The sequence below is a fragment of the Geospiza fortis genome, unplaced genomic scaffold, assembly GCF_000277835.1.
Source record: "Geospiza fortis unplaced genomic scaffold, GeoFor_1.0 scaffold172, whole genome shotgun sequence".
Classification (NCBI taxonomy): Eukaryota; Metazoa; Chordata; class Aves; order Passeriformes; family Thraupidae; genus Geospiza; species Geospiza fortis.
In genome coordinates, this window is record NW_005054309.1 from 11,384,022 (window position 1) to 11,408,225 (window position 24,204).

At 46.8% G+C, this 24,204-nt stretch overlaps 2 protein-coding genes across 2 annotated transcripts in view; one reads left to right on the forward strand and one right to left on the reverse strand.

The window, feature by feature from the left end:
• The window catches only part of DHX36 (DEAH-box helicase 36), a 15,899-nt gene extending 2,816 nt beyond the window's left edge, over positions 1 to 13,083 (forward strand). Inside the window, exons 4-25 of the mRNA XM_005419062.2 lie at positions 258 to 296; positions 995 to 1,165; positions 1,647 to 1,726; positions 2,605 to 2,679; positions 2,810 to 2,976; positions 3,512 to 3,593; positions 4,048 to 4,188; positions 4,689 to 4,791; positions 5,101 to 5,188; positions 6,019 to 6,074; positions 6,181 to 6,245; positions 6,723 to 6,866; positions 7,307 to 7,424; positions 7,872 to 7,970; positions 8,527 to 8,700; positions 8,991 to 9,077; positions 9,733 to 9,816; positions 9,916 to 10,015; positions 10,101 to 10,191; positions 10,576 to 10,696; positions 11,267 to 11,419; positions 12,039 to 13,083. Coding sequence (XP_005419119.2) covers positions 258 to 296; positions 995 to 1,165; positions 1,647 to 1,726; positions 2,605 to 2,679; positions 2,810 to 2,976; positions 3,512 to 3,593; positions 4,048 to 4,188; positions 4,689 to 4,791; positions 5,101 to 5,188; positions 6,019 to 6,074; positions 6,181 to 6,245; positions 6,723 to 6,866; positions 7,307 to 7,424; positions 7,872 to 7,970; positions 8,527 to 8,700; positions 8,991 to 9,077; positions 9,733 to 9,816; positions 9,916 to 10,015; positions 10,101 to 10,191; positions 10,576 to 10,696; positions 11,267 to 11,419; positions 12,039 to 12,224 — 2,424 coding nt within the window. The 3' untranslated portion in view covers positions 12,225 to 13,083. The remainder of the gene's footprint in view (positions 1 to 257; positions 297 to 994; positions 1,166 to 1,646; positions 1,727 to 2,604; positions 2,680 to 2,809; positions 2,977 to 3,511; positions 3,594 to 4,047; positions 4,189 to 4,688; positions 4,792 to 5,100; positions 5,189 to 6,018; positions 6,075 to 6,180; positions 6,246 to 6,722; positions 6,867 to 7,306; positions 7,425 to 7,871; positions 7,971 to 8,526; positions 8,701 to 8,990; positions 9,078 to 9,732; positions 9,817 to 9,915; positions 10,016 to 10,100; positions 10,192 to 10,575; positions 10,697 to 11,266; positions 11,420 to 12,038) is intronic.
• Positions 13,084 to 13,747: 664 nt separating this feature from the next.
• Positions 13,748 to 24,204, reverse strand: part of ARHGEF26 (Rho guanine nucleotide exchange factor 26) — a 26,134-nt gene continuing 15,677 nt past the window's right edge. Inside the window, exons 8-14 of the mRNA XM_031055518.1 lie at positions 23,176 to 23,250; positions 22,551 to 22,640; positions 19,650 to 19,804; positions 17,627 to 17,842; positions 16,277 to 16,344; positions 15,977 to 16,081; positions 13,748 to 15,217 (exon numbers count right to left, since the gene is read on the reverse strand). Coding sequence (XP_030911378.1) covers positions 15,075 to 15,217; positions 15,977 to 16,081; positions 16,277 to 16,344; positions 17,627 to 17,842; positions 19,650 to 19,804; positions 22,551 to 22,640; positions 23,176 to 23,250 — 852 coding nt within the window. The 3' untranslated portion in view covers positions 13,748 to 15,074. The remainder of the gene's footprint in view (positions 15,218 to 15,976; positions 16,082 to 16,276; positions 16,345 to 17,626; positions 17,843 to 19,649; positions 19,805 to 22,550; positions 22,641 to 23,175; positions 23,251 to 24,204) is intronic.

Below are 24,204 nucleotides of genomic sequence, written 5' to 3' on the forward strand. Positions count from 1 at the left end.
CCTGTATATACCTGCCTTGTCATGTACTTAACTGTTGGGCTGAAATCGTTTTTCTAAATTGAATGAAACTGAAACAACACATGGAATTAAAGTTATTTCCCATGGGCCTGTGCTTATACAAGTGTTGTTGAGCAGTTTGTCATTATTTTGCAGTGTAGCCCAAACTAAAGGGTGAAATCTAATAGAAGTGAAATCTGTTCTATTGCTTCGGTGCTGAAAAGGTGTTTAAAGAGAAATATTTTTTTCTTTTTCCCCAGAGATTCCGAGAGAAGCTGCCCTCATATGGGATGAGAGAGGTGAGTGTGTATTGAGAAAGACTCTGTGGTGCAGTGCTCCAAAACAGGGGCTGTTATTAATTGATGTTAGTTCTTAGGCTGATATCCCCTGTATGCAGTAGAAATTGAGTATTCTGATATGTTTGTTTTTGCAGGCTCAGTGGGTGATCAGTGAGCTTCCTACAGTCCCTCTATTTGCCATAATGTCCTTGCTGTTAGCATTTGTTCTTAAAATAGTCATACTCCCCTAAACAGTCCTTGGGAGGGGAGGGGAGGCTGCAAAACTGTTCCTGTTGGTACAAGAAATGTTAAAATATTGTGCTGAAAACCTTTAGTTTGTGCAGGCTTGGAGTCCAGCAGGGCAAACTCTTGTGTTCAGTCTCCAAAGATCTACAGGAGCCAAGCAGAAAGCAGAAGGGTTAAAAATATATTTCAGGCTTTCATTTTAGTTCTTCCACGTTGCTTTCATACAGGCTCTGAAGTATTTAAAGCTAGTGTTGAGGTTGGGCATGCTTTAAACCCTATACACGGGAAGTGCAAATGTGCAGAAATGGCTTCTGTGAGGTTTAACCTAAACTTTTTTGGTAGCATTACAGGAAGCAGCCGAGCCTGTTGCTGCTTTGCTCAGAGTTCATCCCACAGGAGCAGAGAATTCTCAGAATCCTCCACAGTGTGTTTGCAGCAGCAGAGCAGTAATGGTTGTGTCTTTGTGTGGCCAGGAGCTGGTGAAGCTGATCAACAGCAACCGCGTGACGGTGATCAGCGGCGAGACGGGCTGCGGCAAAACCACGCAGGTGACACAGTTCATCCTGGACGACCACATCGAGCGTGGCCTGGGCTCCACCTGCAGGATCGTGTGCACGCAGCCCCGCAGGATCAGCGCCATCTCCGTGAGTGCCCCTGCCCAGTCTGCTGCAAACAACAGTGCTGGGAACCTGCACTAACTGGCTGTTCACAAGGTTCAGCGTCCATGGAGCGCTGGCACTGCCGCCTCCTTCTTCCCTGGCTTTAGTCATGGGTTAGAGCTGTGGTTTTAATGGATTTGGGCAGTGCAAATGCCCATTAAGATACAAACTAATGTTGTGTCAGGCCCTCTAGAGGTGTGTTAATGAGCAGGAAAGAATCTGGCTTTCAAATGCTCAGTAGTTACTGTCCTTGATAGTTCAGTGTCAGATGGCCAAGCTCTGAAAGGGGAACCTGCTGCTGATGCCCTGTGTTCCTCGAGAGTCTTGTCCCTGGGTTGCTGCTCTCAGGGGAGGAGAAAAGGTGCTCTTCAGGGCATTTCTTTATTTACGAACCTCTCAGTACCAGGTGTTCCTACTGGTGAGCAGCTGAGTCACAGATCAGCCTGATTTTCTTTGTCCCCCTCAGGTGGCTGAGAGAGTGGCTGCTGAGAGGGCAGAGAGCTGTGGCAATGGCAGGAGCACGGGGTACCAGATCCGCCTGCAGAGGTGAGCGGCTCCGTGGCAAGGGCCTCTTGTTATCCAAAGGAGACCATTTGAAAAGTACTTCTAAAAAGAAAGAACTGCTTTCCTGCTGGTGTTTTCCCCTGAAGGAATTCCTGTGAGGAAGGAATAAGGTTTTTGAATTTTAGGAAAAGGTTTGAGTGCATTTAGTATGTTTTATGTGACAGTGACTATTCTAAGTTAGGCTTTGTCTAATAAGTCCTGTTTTCAGCTCTTGTAAAAGGTTCTGCTGTGGGCAGAAATAAAACTGATGTCCCTAATCAATGAATTTCAAGGAAAAGTGAAAATGCTAAAGGGGGGAATGCTCCAAACCATATTTCTGTGGAAAGCTGTGCATTTGCTCCACATATTTATGGACTAATTCCTTGGGACCATGTAATAGGTGCAGTGACAGAGCAAAAGCTTTTCCATTTGTAGTTGGCTATAATTTAAAAATCTGAAGTGGTACCAGCACGTAAGGGAACCCTTTTGTTGAAGCAAAACTGCTGGTGAGAGAGGAGAGCTGAGCCCTCCCAGCATTTTAACTGGGGTTCATAGAATCTCTCTGCTATTGCTCTTTGCTGCCAGGGCTGTGCATGTGAGTGCCCTCTGTGCTGAGCCTGGAGAGCTGCAGGAGGTGGGGATCAGCACCTCAGTGTGTAGGAGGTGGCCAAGGGTGCCTGGGAAGTCAGGGCCTCTCCCTGCTCCATTCCCCAGCCACAAAAGTGTTGCAACAGTGGCCTAATTCCTTGTGCTGAGTGAGGGAGGCAGTGTGAGGCACATCTGCATCATGTCTGCAATGGCACCTGCAGCTGGGGTTTAAGGTTTTACAGCATTTTGTTAAATACAGAGGAAAACTGAGGAGTTCTTATTGTGTCTTTCAGTCGCTTGCCAAGGAAACAAGGTTCAATTTTGTACTGTACCACAGGAATTGTCCTGCAGTGGCTCCAGTCAGATAAGTAAGGGCTCCTGTTTAATGAGACACTGAATGCAATTATGGAATGGGTCCTGAGCTGTTCCAAACAGTCATGGCTCTGCTTTTTATTTTTTCTAAAAGCAAAAGTTTAACTTCTTCCCCTTCTATTTTAGGCACTTATCCAGCATTAGTCATGTAGTTCTTGATGAAATCCATGAAAGAAATCTTCAATCAGATGTTTTAATGAGCATTATTAAAGATCTTCTGAATGTTCGGCTGGATCTGAAAGTCATACTGATGAGTGCTACTTTAAATGCAGAGAAGTTTTCCGAGTACTTTGGTAGGTGAAATGCTTCCTGGAAATGTTCTTCTTAACTAATTTAGGCTTCTACAGCATAGTGCAGTTCTTGAATTATAGCATTGATTTGTATCAAAAGAAGAAATTACTTCAGTTTTACAAATATCTGCCAGCTGCTGGAGATGCAGTTTCTCTCAGTTTTATCTCATTGCTTCTGGTTTTGCTTTTCAGACACATTATGGAAACAGAATCCACAGAGTGTTTTCCTAGTAAATATTTACCATGTTTAGCATTCTTGCTCTGAGGGGGCAAGCAGATTGAACTTTGAGTTGTTCAGTCTCACAGCTTTTTCCAGTAGCTGGAACCAGTTGAACATCCTGGTGTGGAGAATGCTGCCTGTCCTTTTTTTATTCAGCAGCCTTATTTGGGGTGAATGTGACATCTTCCCTGGCAATTGGAAATGTCCTGTAGACAGGGCAGCTATATTGCAGAACTAGTGAGGAATGTTATTGCTTCTGTTCTTTCAGTGCAGTATTTCATCAGTAGTTCTAAAACTGAGTTCTGCCTCCCTCCACAGACCATTGCCCAATGATTCACATCCCTGGGTTCACTTTCCCAGTGGTGGAATATCTGCTCGAAGATGTCATTGAGAAATTGAGGCAAGTGTTTTTTCTGAACATAATTTCAGAGAGTATTTGTGGGGGGGGCTTGGCTTAGTGTATGTATGCTCAAAGATTAACTTGGCATAAAGAAGAGTTGCCTGTGTTTTTCAACATAAAACCTCCTAAGGAGGGCCTTGTACAGTAATTACAGGTGGCAGACAGTTACCTGGGAATATTGGCTTGAGGAGGAGAACAGTTTCTCTGTTGCTGTGGTGAATTTTCAGGTCTCTAAATCAAGCTAGTCTTCTTGCTGTTCACTTTTTCCCTACGTGTTCTCATACTTACTAGGGTTGGTCCCTGCTTTTGTAAGATTTCTGTCAGAAGAGAAACTGAAGATTCTTACACATGATTTAGCTAAAGCACAGCATATTGTCCATGGTTTGAAAACTGTGCAGCTGCTCTAAATTCCCTCAGTTTCAGATGGAACTGTGTTTGCTCCTGCTGTGCAAAGGTACTCCCCGGAGAAGACGGACCGCCGGCTGCACTGGAGGAGGGGCTTCATGCAGGGCCACATGAGCAGGCCAGAGAAGGAGGAGAAGGAGGAGATCTACAGGCAGCAGTGGCCAGGCTACCTAAGGCAGCTGCAGGGCAGGTTGGGTCCAAGTTTCTCTTCTGCTTTCAGTTTTCAGGCAGCTCTGAAGTGACAGCCATAAATTAGTGCTGTATTGTGTTGCTGGGCTTTAGTAACAGTGGGATAGTGGCTGCTGTGGAAAATGGTGATGGAGTTGTCTGTACAGTTGGCTGGCAGCTAGTGAAGGGCTTTAGAGACAGCAGGATTAGCTCCCTTTGCCTCTGAGTTGTTCAAATTAAATTTCAATTCTTTACCTAAATACAAATTGTCAGTCCCTGGCTCATCAATGAGAAGGAGGGAGGTCGTGCAAGTGCTTAAAACAGTTCAGTCCTGACATGGTAATTCTTCAGCAGTTCTGAACTGACAATAGTCACACTGAACTAAATGTGGAGAGCACTTTGGAGGTGCAGGAATTGCTCAAAGAACTGAGCTGATTGCAGGTGGGTTCATGGCTGGGTGGCTCACTCAGAGCCAGGCAGCAGGAGCCCTGGCTTTGCATGTCTGTGCTTTCCCTGCTGCAGGTATTCAGCAAGCACAATCAGTGCCCTGGAAATGATGGACGATGACAAGGTGGACCTGGACCTTGTAGCAGCACTGATCAGACACATTGTGCTGGAAGAGGAGGTACAGTGGGACTGAGCTGGGGGCAGTGCCAGAGCTGGCAAGGGCTTTGGCTGGTCACACAGAAAGGAGAGAAATTTTTGTTTGCTCTTCTAAGTAATTGAACAGTTCTGAACTACTGTTATGTTCAGATAAATACATGGAGGTAGCTCTTCTATAGAAAAAAAAAACCTTGACAGACTGTACCAGGCTGGGTCAGTGAGGTTTCAGATCCACATGCCCACCATATATCAGTGTGCAAGGAGCTGGCTCTCTCTGCAGTGTGTCATGTGTTCTGACTTCTCTTCCCTTCACTGCCTCTTTTCCCCATAGGATGGTGCAATTCTGGTGTTTCTGCCAGGCTGGGATAACATCAGCACTTTGCATGAGCTCTTGATGTCTCAAGTCATGTTTAAGTCAGGTAAAAGCCAAACTCTCTGTGGGACTTCTGGCAGTGGCATTGGGGGCAGACTCCTTTTGCATGGGGTTGCTGCAGTTGGGCTGGATTCATTTTTTCCCTTGTCTCTTCTCCGAAGTGTTCAGCAGTTTTTGTGTGTCTGGAATCCTTTCCTCTGCTAACAACAACTCCTTTTTCTCACCGTGGGAGTGACAATCTGAAAAACAACCTGATCTGCATCTTCTTCCTCTTGTCCTTTCCTGCAGCTGAGAGAACTCGATCCAAAACTAAACTCCATTCTGTGTCTGCTTCCTCTGTGCTTCATCCTTGAGCAGCTTCCCCTGCTTTGCTGATAGTTCCCTTAAATCCTGTTGATTTGAGAATTTCTTACAGACTCTGTGCCTGTCTGACACACTTGTCCTTTTGCATGTCTCATATTTCCATCTCACCTGTCTTAGCTGGGCTCTTGGCTGTTCCAATGGTGACTTGCAGGGTGGTTGTGTACATTCCATAGATGCAGAATTCCAGTTCATTGAAAGATTCATTGTCAGTTCGTGTATTAAACTTGACCAATTATTTAATAACTTCAGAATTTAAAAAGGAAGTCTGAATTACTATACATAACTTCATATATTGTCTTAACTCATCATGTTATAGCATCATAAAAAAGGCCTTTATACCTTTTTATGTTAGAATTTGCTGCTATGATACAAATACCTGTGATCTCAGAGCAAGAAGCAGTAGCCTGACTTGCAGCCTATTTTCTGTTCTGCATAGTTGATTTAATAGATTTTCCTATAAAATTGGAAGTTTCTATGCTTACACCATATCTTTTACTGATTTTTAACTTTCAGATAGGTTTATTATCATCCCTTTGCATTCACTGATGCCTACTGTTAACCAGACTCAGGTATGCTTCTCTGTTATTGCAATATTTCACAACTACAAAAAAAAAAAAAGAATGAAGCACATGTTTGATTTTGGCAAAACCATAAATGGGCCCTGGATAATTACAGGTGTTCAAGAAGACGCCGCCAGGAGTGAGGAAAATTGTGATTGCAACCAACATTGCAGAAACCAGGTAAGTGCCTGGCTGCCCAGAGCCAGGAAAGCTGTGTTTAACAAAAGAAGTGGAAGTGATAATTTAAAGTATAAACTGGTTTGGTGTTCCTGAAAATACATTTGTGTTTGTGCCATTAATTTATAACACTTTATCTTTAGAAATATTTACAGACTAAACAGAGTTTTCCTATAATTGTTTTAAACAATCCAACCAACTCTGTTGTTTTGAACAGTTAAACTACAGGAATACTAAACAATTGCTAGAATGATTTGTACACGATCATCTGAGCTGCCTGTCCTCTGCTCAGAATCCAGGTGGGGATTTCTGCCAGACCAAGGAGAATAAATCAGTAACATAGTTCTTAATGAAATTCCAAAGAGAGATTTTTTAAATTGCTGACTCTGTTTGGGAGGGAATAAAGAGAGGCCAAACCCAATCCTAGGTCACACTTGCAAAGATGGAAAGTTGCTTTTTTTTCCTCTTTTTTTTCAACAGCATCACAATTGATGACGTCGTGTTCGTTATAGATGGGGGGAAAATAAAGGAGACTCACTTTGACACCCAGAACAACATCAGCACCATGGCAGCAGAGTGGGTCAGCAAAGCCAATGCCAAGCAGAGGAAGGGGCGAGCAGGAAGGTAGGAACGGGGGTGCTTAGGGAAGTTTGGGGATGTTGAGTTTCCCACAGTGCTGAAGGTTCTTTATTATTTGCATGTACTGCCATTGCTGGCTCCTGTTCCTGGGCAGGGAATGATTTCCTTGCCTTCCTAGGAAGCTGAACTGACTTGTGCTGTGTTTAACTCCAGAGTTGCCCTCCTATAGAAGAATGTCCTGCATTTTGTTGTCATTTTTGTCATTGCCCTCACACCTGATTTGTGAGGCTGGTACAGTAAAGTGGAAATGGTGTAAAAATTATTTCTGTGTTCTCTGTGCCTCTTTATGCACTTCAGTTCTAATTCCTTGAGGAGTTTTGGGAAGCTCTTTGTAGGAAACAGAAGCATAATGTCACAGTTTCATTGGTAAAAAACCCCCAACGAATGACCAAACCCCAAAGAATAGTTTCTTTAAATCATTGCAGGGTTCAGCCAGGCCACTGTTACCATCTGTACAACGGGCTGCGTGCCAGCCTGCTGGATGATTATCAGTTACCAGAGATCCTGAGGACACCCTTGGAAGAACTCTGCTTACAAATCAAGGTAAAGGCAGGAATCTTCAAATATATTTATTATCTACTTTTCCATTGGGATAAGTGGTTGAGAGAATAAGTTAATCCAACTATGAGCCTCAAGTTGTTCAACCAAAACAGTGAGAATGCCAGTGAGTCAATTTATATGATCTCTTAAAAGAATTTTTCTACGAAGTAATTTTAGAACTGGTGTGAATTTCCTTTTTGGCAGTTTGCATAGAATTCCTTACGAAAGCAGAAGGATTGCCATGTGTATGTGAACTGAATGAAGAACAGATCATTTTGCTACAAATTCCATCAGTAGTACATTTTTTTGTCCTTAGTTCTTAACCCAAGAACTTCTAACTTGGGCTGTGAATTACTCACACTACTTCAATGAGTGTGGTTACTGCTGACCAGTTTTAGACAGTCATCTTTCTCCAGCTGCTGTAGGCTTTTGTTGTGATTTTTCTTTCAGATCCTGAGGCTTGGTGGAATTGCCTATTTTCTGAGCAAACTGATGGACCCCCCCTGTCGTGATGCTGTGATGTTGGCCATAAATCACCTCATGGAGCTGGTAAAGTGTTGCTTCATCTGTTCAGAGCCGTGGTACTGGGGGTGTCAGCAGGCAGGTGTGACTGCACAGCTCTGGGCATTGCAGCCCTTACCCGTGTGCAGAGCCTTGGTGGACCCTCACTGCACAGAGGGGACATTCCACACAATCCATGCTGCTTGGGGGCCCTGCAGAGCGCTTCTGAGGGGCTTTGTAAATGACTGCAGACAGACACGAGACCCTGCACTTCAGCTCCCTGCAGGAGTTGATTTAACGCCCTCCTCTGTACCCTGCTGCCTCCCTGCCTTGCTCTTGCAGGTGGGTCAGTGAGGAGTTGGAGACAAATGAGGCACGTGGGAGAAGCACCTTGTGTCATTGTTCCCTTGGCTGCTGGGGAAGGAGAGGTTCTTGGCACGTTTGTTCTGCTGACTCCTTGCTCTGGTGATATTGTACAAATGAGTTGTAGCCATAGATGGAAACGTCTGGTTTGGATATTAGTGGGTGGTACCTGTGTGCCAAGGAAATCCTCCCCATTTCACATGGTGTGTTTGTTCTTTCCTCTCTGCCCTTGTCCTGGCAGAATGCTCTGGACAGGCAGGAGGAGCTGACTCCCCTGGGTGTGCACCTGGCACGGCTGCCCGTGGAGCCACACATTGGGAAGATGATCCTGTTTGGAGCCTTGTTCTGCTGCCTGGACCCCGTGCTGACCATTGCAGCCAGCCTCAGCTTCAAGGACCCTTTCGTCATCCCTCTGGTAAAGTCTCACAGATGACAGTTACATGTGGGAATTTAAGAATCTCAGGAGGATGCTGGGACTCAGTGAGGTGTTATAGTTTAAGAGCACTTTCATTAATGTCATGGTAATTACATTTTTACTAGTGAGATTGCCTTTGCATACAATGAATTATCATTTTTCCTGTGGAATATTTGAAATAACTATAATTTTCACGTGTTGCATACAAAGTACTTCTGTACAGATGTACCTGAATTTGGAGAAGAGAACTGTCATATCAGTCTAGGTATTATGCAGGTTCTAATTTTTAGGGCAAAGAGAAAATCGCAGATGCAAGAAGAAAGGAGCTGTCAAAGAACTCAAAAAGCGACCATCTGACTGTGGTGAATGCCTTCACTGTAAGCATGTTTTCATGTGTTTTTTTTCTTCTGGAATTTTAATTTGAGTAATATTGACGATCCTAAGGAAAAAGCTGATCAGCTTATGCTCTGTAGGCTTTGTTGTTTGGCTTCTACAGAAACATAAAACCAAACTGATTTTCACCCTTCCAGTGTTGCATAATCTTGTCTCCAGGCTCAGTAACCTGATTTCTGGTGGACAAGTCTGAAAAAGACAAAGGAAATAGTATTGTAGTTACCTTGCTGAAGTTGTTCACTCTTGTCCTTCTGGCCTCTACAAGAGGCTGAAGCCAACTTCAGAAGTGTGGGATGTTGTGCTGTACTGTGTTGTGGTGAGGAGAGGAGGAAATAAACGGCCTGGAAAATGCATTTACTGCCCAGAACTTTAACTTTGTTAATTCCAACAAAGAGTGGGTGCTCTGGCAAACACAGCCAGGTGTCACTGCCCACCAGGGAAAAAGGAAGGTTGTGATGCAGCATATTGTGAAGTTGTGTTTTTCTGCACTCTGGTGTGTGCACATATGCAGAGAGATCAAAGGAGTTACTTTCTCCCTGGTAGGGAACATGTGACTGTTTGTTGACCTCCAGTTTTGGCTGTGCTTAAGTCTGTAGTGTTCACTTACAAACACCTTACACCTCTGGTTTTCATTCCTAGGGCTGGGAAGAGGCTCGGAGTTGTGGTTTCAGGAACGAGAAGGACTATTGCTGGGAATATTTCCTGTCCTCAAATACCATGCAGGTAACAGCATCCTGCCAGGGTCAGACAGGATCCTGTCTGTGGGGAAGAGGAGGAGCCTTTGGCACAGCATCACTCTGTGCAATTTTTGTTGTTTCCTAGATGCTGCATAACATGAAGGGGCAGTTTGCTGAGCATCTCCTTGCAGCTGGATTTGTGAATAGTAGAAACCCCAAGGATCCCAAATCTAACACCAACTCAGGTAACTGTGGAGGGAAAGGGAGCATTTATCCCAGCTGAAATCTCAGCTTGCAGAATTGCCTTACTCACTTTGCTGTCTCCTGCAGGTAATGAGAAGCTGCTCAAAGCAGTCATCTGTGCTGGCCTCTACCCCAAAGTGGCAAAGATCCGGCCCAGCTTCAGCAAAAAGAGAAAAATGTGAGGGTTTGCTGTAAAGTTGGTTTGTATTCAAGGTGTTTTCTGCTTGGCATAATTTGGCAAGGTGAAGCAGTGGCTTGAGTGCATGAATGAATCTGACTTTAGAGTTTGAGTCATGGTTGTGCATTACTTCCTCTGAGAAGAGTGGGATTGTTGATTTCTTAGCATCTGGATTCCTGCTAACACCTGAAATAACTTGTGTGACCATGCATAATGTTACAACACCTCAGTAGCACTGCTCTAAAGGGGTTCTACAGCAGCAGTTGAAACACTGCCACTTCTGGTTATTTGGGAAAAGAGACCCCAGGGATCCTGGTCTGTTGATTTATCACTTCATGTATTAGCAGACTCTTTTTTATTTGTTGGTTTTTTTTTCCTTTGAAGGGTGAAAGTTTGCACCAAGACAGATGGATCAGTTAATATCCATCCCAAATCAGTGAATGTGGAGGAGACAGAGTTCCACTATAACTGGCTGGTGTACCATTTGAAGATGAGGACCAGCAGCGTGAGTCAGAGCTGTGCTTGTGGGGTTCATTTGTTGTATTATCCCCTCCTGAATGAGACTGGGTCAGGGTTCAGCCTTTGTTCTGGGGCCTTCCTGTCCTAGGCCATTCCTTGTACACACCATCAGATTATTTCCTTTGTGAAACTGGGGTATTGTACCACAAATAATGAACTTCTGTGGTTTAGTCCTTGGGGTTTTTTTGGAGGATTTGGGTTTTTTAAGGTCTGGCAGTGACAGGTGCAAATTCTTTTAGTTTTTTGTTTGTTATTTTTTTCATTTCAATACAGTCTTAACACTTCTCAATATGCTGATGTTTTTTCCTCTCATTGTTATGGAGCATCTGGTTTGATTTCACCACTGTGTGAAAGACTGAAAGATTTGGGACTGTTTTTGCCCTTGTGCAGTCTGATTTCATGTAACTTTTTTTGAGCTGAGTTGCTTCGTGCATTTCTTCAGAATTTGTGAGTAACTGAGTAAGGATCTTCTGGAAATCTGTAGGAGTCTCATTAAGGATTACTGATGACACTTGAGATATTTTGAGGGTGATCAGACAATTCTGTTGTTGTGCAGATTTACCTGTATGATTGTACGGAGGTGTCTCCATACTGCCTTTTGTTCTTTGGAGGGGATATATCCATTCAGAAGGATAAGGACCAGGACACCATCGCTGTGGATGAGTGGATTGTTTTCCAGTCTCCAGAAAAAATAGCAAACTTGGTTAAGGTAACTCTTTCAAAATAATGTACCTGGAAGGCTCAGTGTAACATTGGTTTTGCTTAGGGATCTCTGGATTTGATATTCCTGTGAGCCTATTGATTTATCACTCAGGGAGATGATGTTTGAAATGCACTCCCAGCAAGCAGTGTAAACAAAAGAGATCCAATTTTGCACAGATACTGTGGGATGACTTGGTCAGTACAGGAGATATCCACATGGATATGGAAACTGGAGAGTGGGGCTCCTCAGTTAACAGGAATGGGTTCCATAGAACTGTTTAATATTAGATCCCAGAAATCACACCTGACTCTGGTTTTTTAATGCTATTTTTATTTTAAACCAGTCTTTTTAATCCTGAGGCAGTTAGCTGTAAGTGCTGGGTGGGCTGTTAGAGGCATCCCTTCCAGAGCTGGTCACCTCTCATCAAAGAAACTGGGTTTTGAGAGACAGTGTTTGATCCTGAAAATAGCAGTGTGGAGATGAACTGAGGGGAGAGGAGCAGGTGTAGAGGTCAGGAGAGCAGGGGGCCCTGAGGCACTGGAACCTCTCTGTTGATGCTGTGTGTAGCTCTAACTACCCATCTCTTGCCTTTTTCCTTCTTTTCCGTTATTACAACGCTTTCCAGAAATTGAGAAAAGAACTGGATGATCTTCTACAAGAGAAAATAGAGAGCCCCCATCCCGTGGACTGGGATGATATAAAAAGCAGGGACACAGCAGTGCTGACGGCGATTATAGACTTGATCACCACGCAGGAGAACGAGGGCGTCAGGAACTTCGCGCCGCGCTTCCAGAGCGAGCGCTACAGCTGACCCTCACCTGCCAGCCCCGCACCTTCTTTTGATAGCAGTTCTTAGCTAGAGAACAACTTCTGTAGGGGAAGCTGGTGCTTTCCTCATCCTGAGGAGCAGTTATCTGGAGCTAGTTGGCAGTGTGTGTGTGTGCATGTGTTCTGTGCTCGGTGTAGCTTCATGAGGGACAGAGAGGCAGTTGGTGGATGGTGTAAGGTTCTTGTCCTGCTGTAGCTGTTTTCTTTGGGATTTTTACCCATCAGGCAACAGATATTTAAAAACCCTGCTAAAATACTGCTTAGTAATACCTAAACTGTTTTGGTTTTTTTTTATTCTTTTAATGAGGTGTGGTGAGTAATTACACTTGCTGTGTTATTCCAGCTGTGCAGCAGTCTGCTCACCAGTATTCCACAGAAGGTAATTACAGCTTAATTTAACGAAACTTGAAAACACTTGTTGAATTTGTGCGGTGGGAGGAAACTATCTTCAGAAATTTTTCTCCTTTTCTGCATTTCATCCCATTCAATTAATCTTCCTTTGTTTTCTGTCCCCATCCATCATCACTACTGACTGAAATTGCAGATTGCAGAAAGCATGGTTAGATGAAAGTCATGTTGGGTTATGTGTTAAGGTTTCATTGCATTCGAGGGGTTTTTTTGTTTTTTTGTTTTGTATTTTTTTAAGAAGTTCATGTATGGGTTATAGTATTCCATTAAGAGTCTTTTTTTGCAAGTCTGATTTCAACTGTTCTCACTGTTTTGAATGTTCTGTTTTGAATGATCTCCAGCTATGGAAGATTATTTGAATAACAAAGTTTGTTAAGGATTTTGAGGTTTATCCTTGAGAAAAAAAGCCTGGAAATACAAACTTTTCTCCCTTCTTTGGTGTTTTGTTGGTTTTTTTTCTTTGCAAATATGACCCTAATCATCAAGTTCAGGAGGATTTATGGTTTATTCTGAGGAAAGCAGAGCAGCTCAGGTGAAACAAGTCAAAGTTCCTGGCTAGACTGTGCTTTCCATTGGGTTAACAAGGGACGGAGGGTGCAAAGCTCCTCATTGCCACTGCCAGCTGCACAAAACATGGTTTAACCTCCCCCCCAGCACCAACTGACTGTTCCACCCTCAGGTGTTCTAACTGAGGAGGCAGAGGAGGAGAATCACCCTGCCCTGGGTTGGGGATGCTGGAGGGAGGCTGAGGAAGGGAGAAGAGACCCGGGTGGCTGCAGGGAGGGAGGAGGTTGGGCCTCCTTCTCTGGGGCATCACCACATCGGGTTGGTCCCCCAAGGAGCAGAGGGAACTGAAGATTTTTCCCATCTCCCTCCTCATGGTGCCTCAGCAATGAGATGCTGTCCCAGGCCATATGTCCAAGTCCAACAGGTAAGTGGGATCTATGACAGATGAGGTAGGACACAAGATCATGCTATTTATCTTTACAGAACAGGAAAATGTAAAAATGCCAGTGTTTACTGAAGAGATTTACTTTCTCTGACAAAAATGACATTATCAACTGGTGGCTTTATGGCATTCAAAACAAAATCAAAACGTTTTTAGTAAGGATTCAAAAGCATTTTATTGATTGTTGTCCTATAAAATCATAGAAGTCTTTTAATTCCTGAAGAACTGTGTCCAACAATAGGAAAAATGAAAAATGTCTTTACAAAACATTACAGCATTTTTGGAAAAACTAGGTATGAAAAATATATACAGTGCATTAAAAAAATCTGAATAAAATTAATGCCTGGATTTATACATTCAGTTATGTGTTAAACATCCACATCTATACAGTAAAACTTGTTAAAACAGTAGCAGTGTTTTTACTATGTTAAATAAGTCTTTGTTCAATTTACAGTTTCTCTCTCATTACTATTCTACCAGTCCACGTATAAATTAATTTGCAAGGCTGTATAACCACTGTCACACTGTCCAGGTAAGTACTTTTGTACAAAATTACTGCCTTCCTAATGTAGTTTAAATTATTAGAGCTACACATCTTTATAAACATTCAATTCACTCACTACTCAAATCAGCATCCTGCAGGATGAAAACCAGCAGAGGCTGGCGAAGGCAACGGGAAGAAAGCCTTGGTAGTACAAGTTGTCCCCTCATTTCTACACTGCTGAGTCAGCAGCTGGTCCTTAACAGGAGGGTTTTTCTCACCCACACTCTCACACCTCTCCAGGCACCTGCCCTGAACTCTGCCCAGCCACGAGTGCATTTGTTCCCAGAGCAGCGAGTGCAGTTCATGTTCTCCTCATCACCGCTGTTCTGAAGCACCAGACCTCAGTAGACAGCTGAGGAAACCAGGAACAACTGCCCCCACTGCCAGCAGTTCCTCTGCAGTACAATACCTGTGCTAGGATGGAGCACAGCACCTGCTCTGCACAGGGTGGTACCTTTATCCAGCTTGCAGAAATCCTTTGCCCACAGCAGAGCCTGGAGCAGTCTGAGCAGCCTCACCGAGGTGCAGCTGCAGAGTCCTCGTGAGGTGGTGCCAGCTCCGCCTGTGCCAGGCTGGGGCCAGCCCTGCATCTGCCCTGGAGAGGTAGGTCAGCCTTTACAGAGGCCAGAGCTGGGCACTCGAGCTCAGGGAACACACGGCTGCTGACACAAGGGCAAGTGTCCCATGACCCAGGGCCTGGGGCTGCAGGACCCCCAGCACTGCTGAAAACAACTTCAGGTACTCAAAACCAGATGGAGCAAGAGCGTAAGGAGGCAGCGAGGCAGGAGCTGCAAGGGTGCCCGAGACATTGCTGCAAGGGGCTGCTGCTGGGCCAGGGCTCAGCTCGGAGCTGTCAGAGCAGGGATCCCGAGTCTCCAGGGTGCTGCTGTCCCCTGTCCTGGAGCAGCCCCCAGCCGGGGGTGAGGACACAGCTACACGTTGGTTTCCAGCCCCAGCAGGCGCCCCATGCGCTCCATGTTCTTGTCCAGCGTGGCCCTGCAGGTGATCTCCTTGGCACACTCCGAGGGGAACCAGCCCCTCTGGCCGTCCCGCAGCCGCTCCCCCTCGTACCAGCCTGCAGGAAGGGACAGCAGTGACACCTCTGCACTGACCCCGCCTGGGCTGCGGGCACTGAGGTACATTCTGCATCTGCCTCGACTGGGAATCACATACCACTTCAGCATAGCTTCGGCAGATGTTTTTAATCCAGCCGACCAGGTAAAAAATAGTATGTGCAAAGCATTGCCCAATTTCACTATCTTTTTTGTCATTCAAATATAGTTTGAAGTAATGCTATAGTACAGTGACAGAATCTCTGATTTCACAGGTGATTGTGCAACAGCAAGTTAGAATTTAGTCCCTCAAGTACTGACAGTGTCCTGCATCCCTGAGCCAGCACTTGGTGCTATCAGTGCAGCTGTGGGCAGGTCTGGGCAAGAACCACAGTGATCCTGGGATACTTGATCCTGTGCCAAACCTCAGCAAGCACCCTGTGCCAGAGCTGCAGCAGGAAAGCCCAGGCCATGGCACGACAGACTGGGGCTGTTTCTCTTGGACAACCCTGGCACTCACTAGAATGTCTGAGCTCTGTGGTTTTAGACAAATTCAATTTCCTATTTGTGGACACCTCCCATGCCAAAACTGGCCAGCAGCCATATCCTACAGCTGGTTACATCTGCTGCTTCCTTTAGAAACCTGAACCCAAATGCTCACGGTTTCCTTGGAAGCTGAGCTTTTACTCACTGCAGCGCTGTGCTAATAGGAAACAAGGTTTTGTAGCTGGATCCCCCTGCAGAGGTGACAAATGGTTACTGACAGCAAAATCCTCACTCACCGTCATTCACTTTTTGATAAACCAAAACGACATCAGCGACTTGGAGAGAGAGCTCATCGGCCTGCTTGGCTGTGTACGTTCTGATGGTCTCCACCTGAGCCAGGGCTGGGGAAGGAGCGAGCCAGGCTCAGTGAAACCAGTCACAGGGCAGGGCTTTTACTGCAACACACCACCGTCTATCTAAAACATTTCCACTTTACCCCTTCCCCCATGCCTTAGGGCAGCTGCAGCCCAGCCCAGCCCCAGTGAGGGCAGGGGTTGCCCTGCAGAGCCCCCCAAGCCCCAGCAGTTGGGACTTACTGGTCCTGTCCGTGTGCTGCCCATCGCTGTCCTGGCCCAGCGCCGTGATCCAGCGGGCTCTGTCACTCCTGCAAAGCACAACCCGTGTCCCAGCTCGTGCCTGGAGAATGGTCAGCTCTGAGGCTGCCCCTACTTCTTCCAGTGCCAGCAGCTCTCCCTTCTCTCCCTTCCCTGTGAGTAACCCACCCCCTCTGTGTATGCTCTGCCTTCTTCACAGGGCGACAGAAAGTCCTCACCTAACACTGGTGCTTTTCTCCTCAGGACCCACATGCCACAGGAGGTGGTGAAACACGCTCAAACTGTGCTGGAAATCTTTGGCTCAGAGAAAACATTTCAGTTTTACCTGCTCAAAAGTATTCCGAAGGCACGCTCAACTCTCTGAACTGTTTGGCCTTGGATATTCCCCTCCCATCCTTCTCAAAAGATAAGACTATAAAAATAGGTAACTTAAAATATAGGAATTCTTTTCAGACTCTTGCTCTGAGTGATGATCAGCTGGACTGCTATTTATGCTGCAAACAGCACAGAACAAATCAATAATAAGCCTGCAGAACAAAATGTCTTTTCATACAAAGCCCAGACAACTAAAAATGTCCTGCATTTTCCCCCAATAAAATTGCATTTCCAAACAAGTCTGAATCATCTCCTGCTTTCATAATGAGATCTTTAATAGAAAGCACTGATGATCTTCAGTTCCTTTCATGGTTATTCTAAACTTTGAAAGCCAACCTAAAACTATCGATTTTTCCAGGCAGGGACATGTCTGGAGCACTCCCTTTCATGTCTCTGTCCTGCCTCCAGCTTCCCCCAGAACAAGTGAACTCTTTCAGTGCCGGGAGGCCGTGTGGAAGTTGATGGCACATGCACATCCCAGAGCAGGCACTGGGTGCTGCTGCTTTCTAAGGCAGGGCACTCCTCAGGGCGCCCCAGAGAGCAAGGAGCAGAGCTGCTCCTGCTCTAACCCTGCTGGCCCTGCTGCCCCATGCAGCCATCAGCACCATGCCAGCGCCCGGCTCAGGGCCCAGAGCGCTCTGGCAGTGCCTGGGGACACTCCTGTGCCAGGCCCTGGTGCTGTGCCTGCAGTGAGAGCCCCGCGGGGACAGCTCCTGGCAGCACTGACCCTCGGCTGAGGCACCCAGCACAGGGCTGGTCCCCACAGGAGCCTGCCCGAGGCACAGCTAGACTGACCTCTGCACGCAGGGCCATCGGGGCCTTACCCAGCAGCTCCGATTAATAAACCACAATAAGTAACAGAAATAAATAAATAAATGTGTACTACTCTGGGCAGGGCGGGAGGAGCTGCCTGCGGAGACAAGCAGGTGAAGAAATCCCTTCAGTAGCTGTACTCACTGAGTGTCTGCTCCCAGGAGCATCTCCACCCTGTCCCCGGCGTGGTTGCTGAGCAGCAGGAGCCTGAAGAGGTGCGAGGCAGCGCTCCTGCCCGAGTGCAGCATCCCCGGGGCGCTCCTCCCGGGAGAGGAGCCGGGCCCGGGCTCCTCCCCATCGCAGGGCAGCACCAGCAGCTGCTCCCGCAGCGAGTACTCGGTCACGTTGTAGCTCTCCTCGCTGCAGGGCACGCAAGGAACAAAAGCCCAGTCAGGGCTCAGATCCCCACTCGGTCTGTCTGGAAGCAGCCCACAGACACAGCACCGCGGTGGGGACAGCTCTTACAGCAGCTCCCAGCCCCACACCGGGGTAAGCAGCTTCTGCCAGAGCTCTGGCATAACACAAAGCCCCAGCTGAGCTCCCAGGGGACGTTTTCACTGATGTTCTGGGAAATGAACACTGGCAGGGCTTTGGGTTCTTTCTGCAGAATGACTGTGCACTCCCAAATCATGGACACAGAACACGCTTCTAATGGAACCAATCCTGCTCAGATACCCTGAACCAGGGAAAGGGTTGGTTGGGCCTTGGTTTTTTGGGTAAGTTTGGGGATTTTTGGAGGTGTATTTTTTTTAAGAAGTCAGTTCAGTATCTTAGTCTAACTAACTCCTTAGCCAAGGGAAGAACTGGAAATCCCAGCTGGGAGTGCTGCCATCACTACATGGGAATCTTGTGTCTGAAGAAGAAATGTGTCTATGCATTTGTGCAATGAATAATAAATGCATTTCTTATGAACTAATCAACTAGTCTGTACATGTGCACAGCTAATCATAACAGAACCTCTTACTAATTAATCAGCAGATAAACCTCTACAAATCCTTCCTACTCCTCACTTCCATCCCACAAACCCGCTGGATCAGACTCCTGCTGCAGGGAACCCAAACACAAGTAAGAGCAGTCAGTGCCTTTCCCACGAGCCCTCTGGGGTGAATATTGCACTGATTTCAGCTCAGGCCCTACACAGCCAGGTCCGTGTGAGCAGGACTGGCCTGACCCTTCCCGAGCACCAGCCAGGTCTGGGCTGAGCCCTCCTCAGGACCCAGCAGCCCCACACCTGCTGGCACTGACTGCTCCTCTCAGGACACTGCATTAGTGCTTGGCAAGTATTATGGCATTTTTAATGACTAAAAAAAAAAATTAGATTGTATCTACACACAGTAGGGGCTACAAGGACAACTGGCAGAAGAAACATTCCCAAATAAACTAAAAACTGGGCAGTGGAGAAAAGCAGATTTTTATCCCTTTTCAAAGCCTTGCACACATCCCAAATCCGCGTGTCCCCTCCTGCCCAGCCTTGGGGAGCAGCCCTGTGACTGGAGAGCCCTTGGGCTCCCTCCTCTGCAGCATCTCCAGCAGGTCAGGGCCACAATCCCCCAGCAGTTCCAGCAATGGAGACGGGGCAGAGCTGGGCAGTGGCTGCTGAGCCAGGGCTGGAGATGAACTCTGCTAAAGCCCCAAGTGCAGCCTCAGAAATGCCCATTTTTAGCATCAAGCGAGGAGAGGTGTCTTAGTGCAATGTTAAGAATCTTCTGAGATTCAGCTGCTGAAGGAAAACCACAAACATTCAGCCCCAACTCCAAACATTTCTGTCCATGCTGTGGTGCCATGGCAACGCTGTGGGTGGGAGCAGGGCTCACCCCGAGCTCCAGCCCTGCTAACGAGTCTGGCCCTCATTAACGGGCACAGGGAGCCTCATGCTCCTGCAATCCTGGGAAGTGTGCAGGGAAGGGACAGTCCCAACACTTCATCCTTCCCAAACTTGTCTTTGCTAGGGCATAAAGAATCATCTTTTTAATTCTTCTGACAATCTGGAATCTTAACTGCGTTTGCCAAAAGTAAATCTTGTTTAACAAGCAGTTACTTGTTATTGGTAACCCATGGCAGAGGCTCAAATAACTCCTGAACTCATTCCACAGCCAGGATCATGTTAAAAGTCACTGTGATTCAAGGACTGAACACAAAAACAGTTTTATACTGGTGAAGCTCTTACCTCTTCTTCTTGGTGATGATGAGGACATCATTGAAGAGGAAGAAGTACACCTGCTGCTTAGAGGTTCTTTTGGAAAAAAGTCCAGTGTCTTCTACATATGCTGTTAATTCACCCCTTTTCACCAACCACCGTGAAGAGGAAACCAATGGAAATGGCTGCAAGGCAAGAAAATCACACTGTAATCCTTCCAAATTAGAGAATTTTTTAAAACAGACAACAGAGTACAATCTATTTGGGGAAAATGCTTGAATAAACTCAAAGCTCAGAGATTACAAACACGAAGAGGTTACCAAAGTTCAAGGGACTGCATCGTTGCCACAACACACAGGTAACAGCTGCAAATACCTGGGAATCACCGGGGCACCTGTCATTGCTGCTCATGGGAAAGAGAAATGAACAGATCTGACTGATCCCACGGGGCTGGAACAGCCTGTGAGAGCTCCTGAGGGCACCGAGCAAAGCGTCTGCAGGGTGAGGGTGGCTCCTGAAGCACGAGGGGACACGGGAGTGTCCTTGGTACCTCAGGGCTCCTCTTGGAGCAGAGGTGACACTGCTTATGCCAATGTCACCAGGAAAGAGGGGACATGGGAGTGTCCTCGGAACCCCAGGGCTCCTCTTGGAGCAGAGGTGACACCCCCTGTGCCGGTGTCACCAGGAAAGAGGGGACGTGGGAGGTGCAGGCACAGCCTCCTTCCTCCCTCACCTCTGATGTGCTCTCCTTGGCAGCACCACGGGAAGGTTCCCATGGCCCTGCTGCTCTCCTGAGGCACCTCAGCCGCCTGTCAGGCTTTACTGAAAATGGCTGATGAGGGCTCCCACAGCTCCTCTCTTCATCCAGCTCAGGTGGCTGGAGCAGGAGCTCCCTTTCTCCCCAGCTGAGGGCCAACACCTGCAGCAGCTGCACCAAAGCCCATGAGGATCTGAGCTGCCTGATGTGAAGACTTGCCATCATTAATCCAAATTATTCCCAGCTGCAGGAGACACAGAGCCCACAGGAGGCCCTTCTGTTCCTCTGGGCCAGGAAGGTGGAGGGGGATGTGGGACTGTGCTGGTCACACAGACCCCTCTGGGGCTGCCCCCAGACAGACACTGCAGGCAGACCAAGGTGATGAACACAACTGCCTGTTTTCCCCTATTTAAGCACCTTTCACATTAAACAACACCCCTTCATGCAGTTTGTCAGCTGCCTCCCCCATTCTGCATGAGTTGGCTTTTTGTCTCTGTTAATCCCCGGCCAAGCCAACTGCAGCCTGCCTGTACCTGCTGAGCCAAACCCAAACCCAGCGCTGGGACTGAGAGCTCACTGCTGGAAGAACAAACACTGGCTCCCCAAAACAAACCCCCACAGCTTCTCTCGTGCAAAAGATGTAAAATTTAAGAACAAAAACTGCTGAAACTTAATTAAAAATTGAATTCCACAGTTGAGCCATGTACACAAGCACCACGAGATCTGAGTCACTTCCCTCGGGTTCCCATGAAGCTCTCCACAGTTACATCCAACTAAATAATAAACAAATCTCCAAAACTCTGTGAGACTGGGCAAGAACAGAAATACTTTAACTAATTTATAATGGCTATAAAACAGAATTACAGTCCCATGATGACTGGCTTACAAGCAAAAAATACTTTCAAAAGTTCTATTTGAGGACGAACAAAAAATTCTCTAATCTGCACTCCAAATGAGTTCATCCCATTTTCCTAATTGACTCTATTCGAGAGGCAGCTTGGTTTTACTTTAAGTTTTCCTTAATTGCCAAAGGAGCAAATCACGTGCACCATGTCCCTGCTGCAGAAAAGGGGCTCTCAGAAGTGAAAAATGCTTTTAACCAGAGCTGGGCTCCCCTGCCCCGGGGCCCGAGGGGCTGCAGGGCTGGGGCTTGGATGCACAAATGGAAATCTCACACAAAAGCACGGAAAGAGAAAGCCCCAGGGCAGGTGGGGTCACCCAGGAGCCACAGAGCCCAGAGGGACAGAGAGGGACGGGCAGGGACAGAGCGACCCCAGACCCTGAGGGACTCCTGGGATCTGAGGGACCCTCGGAGCAGCTCAGCCCCCACACTGGGCTGGACTCACTCAAGATCTGAGTCTGGTACCACCCACCACCAAATGCTCTGGTGTCACTTGCCCAGAAGTGTTGTGTTTGTTGTTGCTGTTGCTATAAGCAAATATTATTACTATCAATTTTTAGACAAAATTTGAGAATAAAAATACCTTAGGCAAGTTGAAAATGTCTTTTTGGAGGCAGCATTTGCCCCAAGCCTGACCCAGGGCCTTTCAAGAGCTGTGCTTTTAAAACCATGAACCAGCCTTCACTCACTACATGCCTGATAATGAAACAATCTTCTCCCAAAAGAATCCCCCTTGTGTAATGGTACCAGACATGAATTATAGAAATGGGATCGTAGCAAACATTGAATAGAAACAATAAATGTACTTGAAGAAAGTCCAATAAACCTCCCCGACCTATGACTGGGTCTGCTGGTGTTTCCTATGAAAGACTGATTGTACAGGAAGTTTTTAATGGAAAGCTGCGATATCCCACCCTTGAGGGGAAGGACAAACACCCCCTGGATCCGTCCCTGGCCTGGAAGTGTTTCCCAGGCACACCTTTCCTTCCCATCAGGTACATAAGCAAATCTGAGCAGTGAGCAGCAGCCTTTGGCCTCTCTCCTAATGCCAGAATCTTCACAGCAGCTTTATCTTTACAGCAAATACTCTACACTCAGTATTTATTCAAAATCCCTTGTGCTGTAGCATCACCTTCTAATAAAATTAAAATACTTGACCAAAGTTTTAATTTCTGTTGTGCCATAACAGCACTTTTGAAGAACCACTGCGGGATATGACCACGCTGGTGAAGTTCCTGACCATGGCTGGTCAGGACCATGCTCCTCACCCTACCTTGATTTTGAATTCCAGCTGGGAGTTAATGGTGTACATCATCTCCGTCCTCTCCATCTTGCGGGCGCCCTCGTTGCACAGACGCACGAGCTGCAAAAGGACAGGGCTGAGCAGGGCCTGCAGCACAACCTGCTGCTCCCTGGGGAGGCACTGCTGGGGCACAGAGCCCAGCAGGGGCACATCCACCTCAACGTGGTGTTTGCAGGGCCACAGTGACCAGGGCTGGCCCCGTGGCTGCACTGCTCCCAGCTCCCCTGACCCCAGTGATCCCACAGGAACCCCATCATTTGTGATTCTCCAGGGGCAACAAAGGCTCAGCCCCAGTTCTGGCTGAGCAGGGCCACTGCTCTGACCCAGGCTGATGATCAGCTCCACACACACACCCTCCCCCCAGCTGGATTCACTTCCCACACTGCTCCCTCCACAAACCCAGAATCACCACAGCATCATCCACTTTGGGATCTTTTCCCAAGTAGGAGCCAGTAATTCTGCACAAACCCAATCCCCAGTGCCCTTCCTTAATACAACAATGCAGAGCCTTCAGTGCTCCTCCCACCTGCATTATCTGTACATGGAAAACATCCATTTTTCCCTGGAAGTACTCAGGAATGACTTGAGAACGTACCTTGCTGACTTCCTTCAGAGCCTGCTTGCAGTTCTCGTATTTTGCTGAATCCTTGGGGGTTTTCTGGCAAATAGTCTGGAACAAAACATCAGTTACTTCAGAGGACCAAGCAGCACAGACTGCAACCCACAGAGATTTCACATCTTAACTGAAACCCAGCAGCTGAATCACAGCTGTGGACTGAGATAAAGAGGGAGCACCAGTCACTTGGTCACACTAAGGTTTGGGAACAGAGTGATGAAAAACCTCTCAAGACGAGGTTTACACAACCATCTCCAAACAAAAAACAAAACTGAAAGAGTGGGAAATAAAATGCTTGATTTGATTGTTTAGATTATTTCAGCCAAAGAGGGGAAGGAGTTATAGGAAAAAAAAAAACAAGAAGGGGAAGGCACCCTCAGTGACACTCTGCAGGAATACTGGATTATTATTCTATTTTTTACCTAGAAATGTACTGCAGAGAAGAAAGAATTCAATATCCATGAATGAACTAATTGTCCAGGTGATCAAATTACTCATTGCTCAATTTAAAAATATACAGAACAAAATTATCAGTTCTGTTTCTGGCTCCTACCAGGGCTGGAATCTGAGCCTGATCACAATCTGCACTCCTGCTGGTGGTCCAGCTCCTCACTTGGTCCTGGCACCTTAACTGAAATACCCCAGCTCCTGGTGTGAATTCTGCCTGACAAGCACTCCCTGGCACTTCCATCACCCTCTCTGAGTCCCTGGTCACTGCACAGGGAGGGACAGCTCAGTGCCACTCACACACAGCTCCCTTGGGAATGGAGTCCATCCTTCAGCTTCCCAAGAGTATTCCCTGCCTAAGAGCCCTCACCCATCCCACAGGACCACAGGTCTTGTTTTTCAGCTGCAGGGTTCATTTCAATCCCAGCACTACATACAATTCCTGGGCTGGTTCCTCCCGAGTTTCAGAACCATTCTAACCCTTTACTGTACAATTTGCCCACTAGAACATCCAAGTATTTAACTTGTGAATGGGGGAGCAGGAGGGCCCAGTCCCAGTCA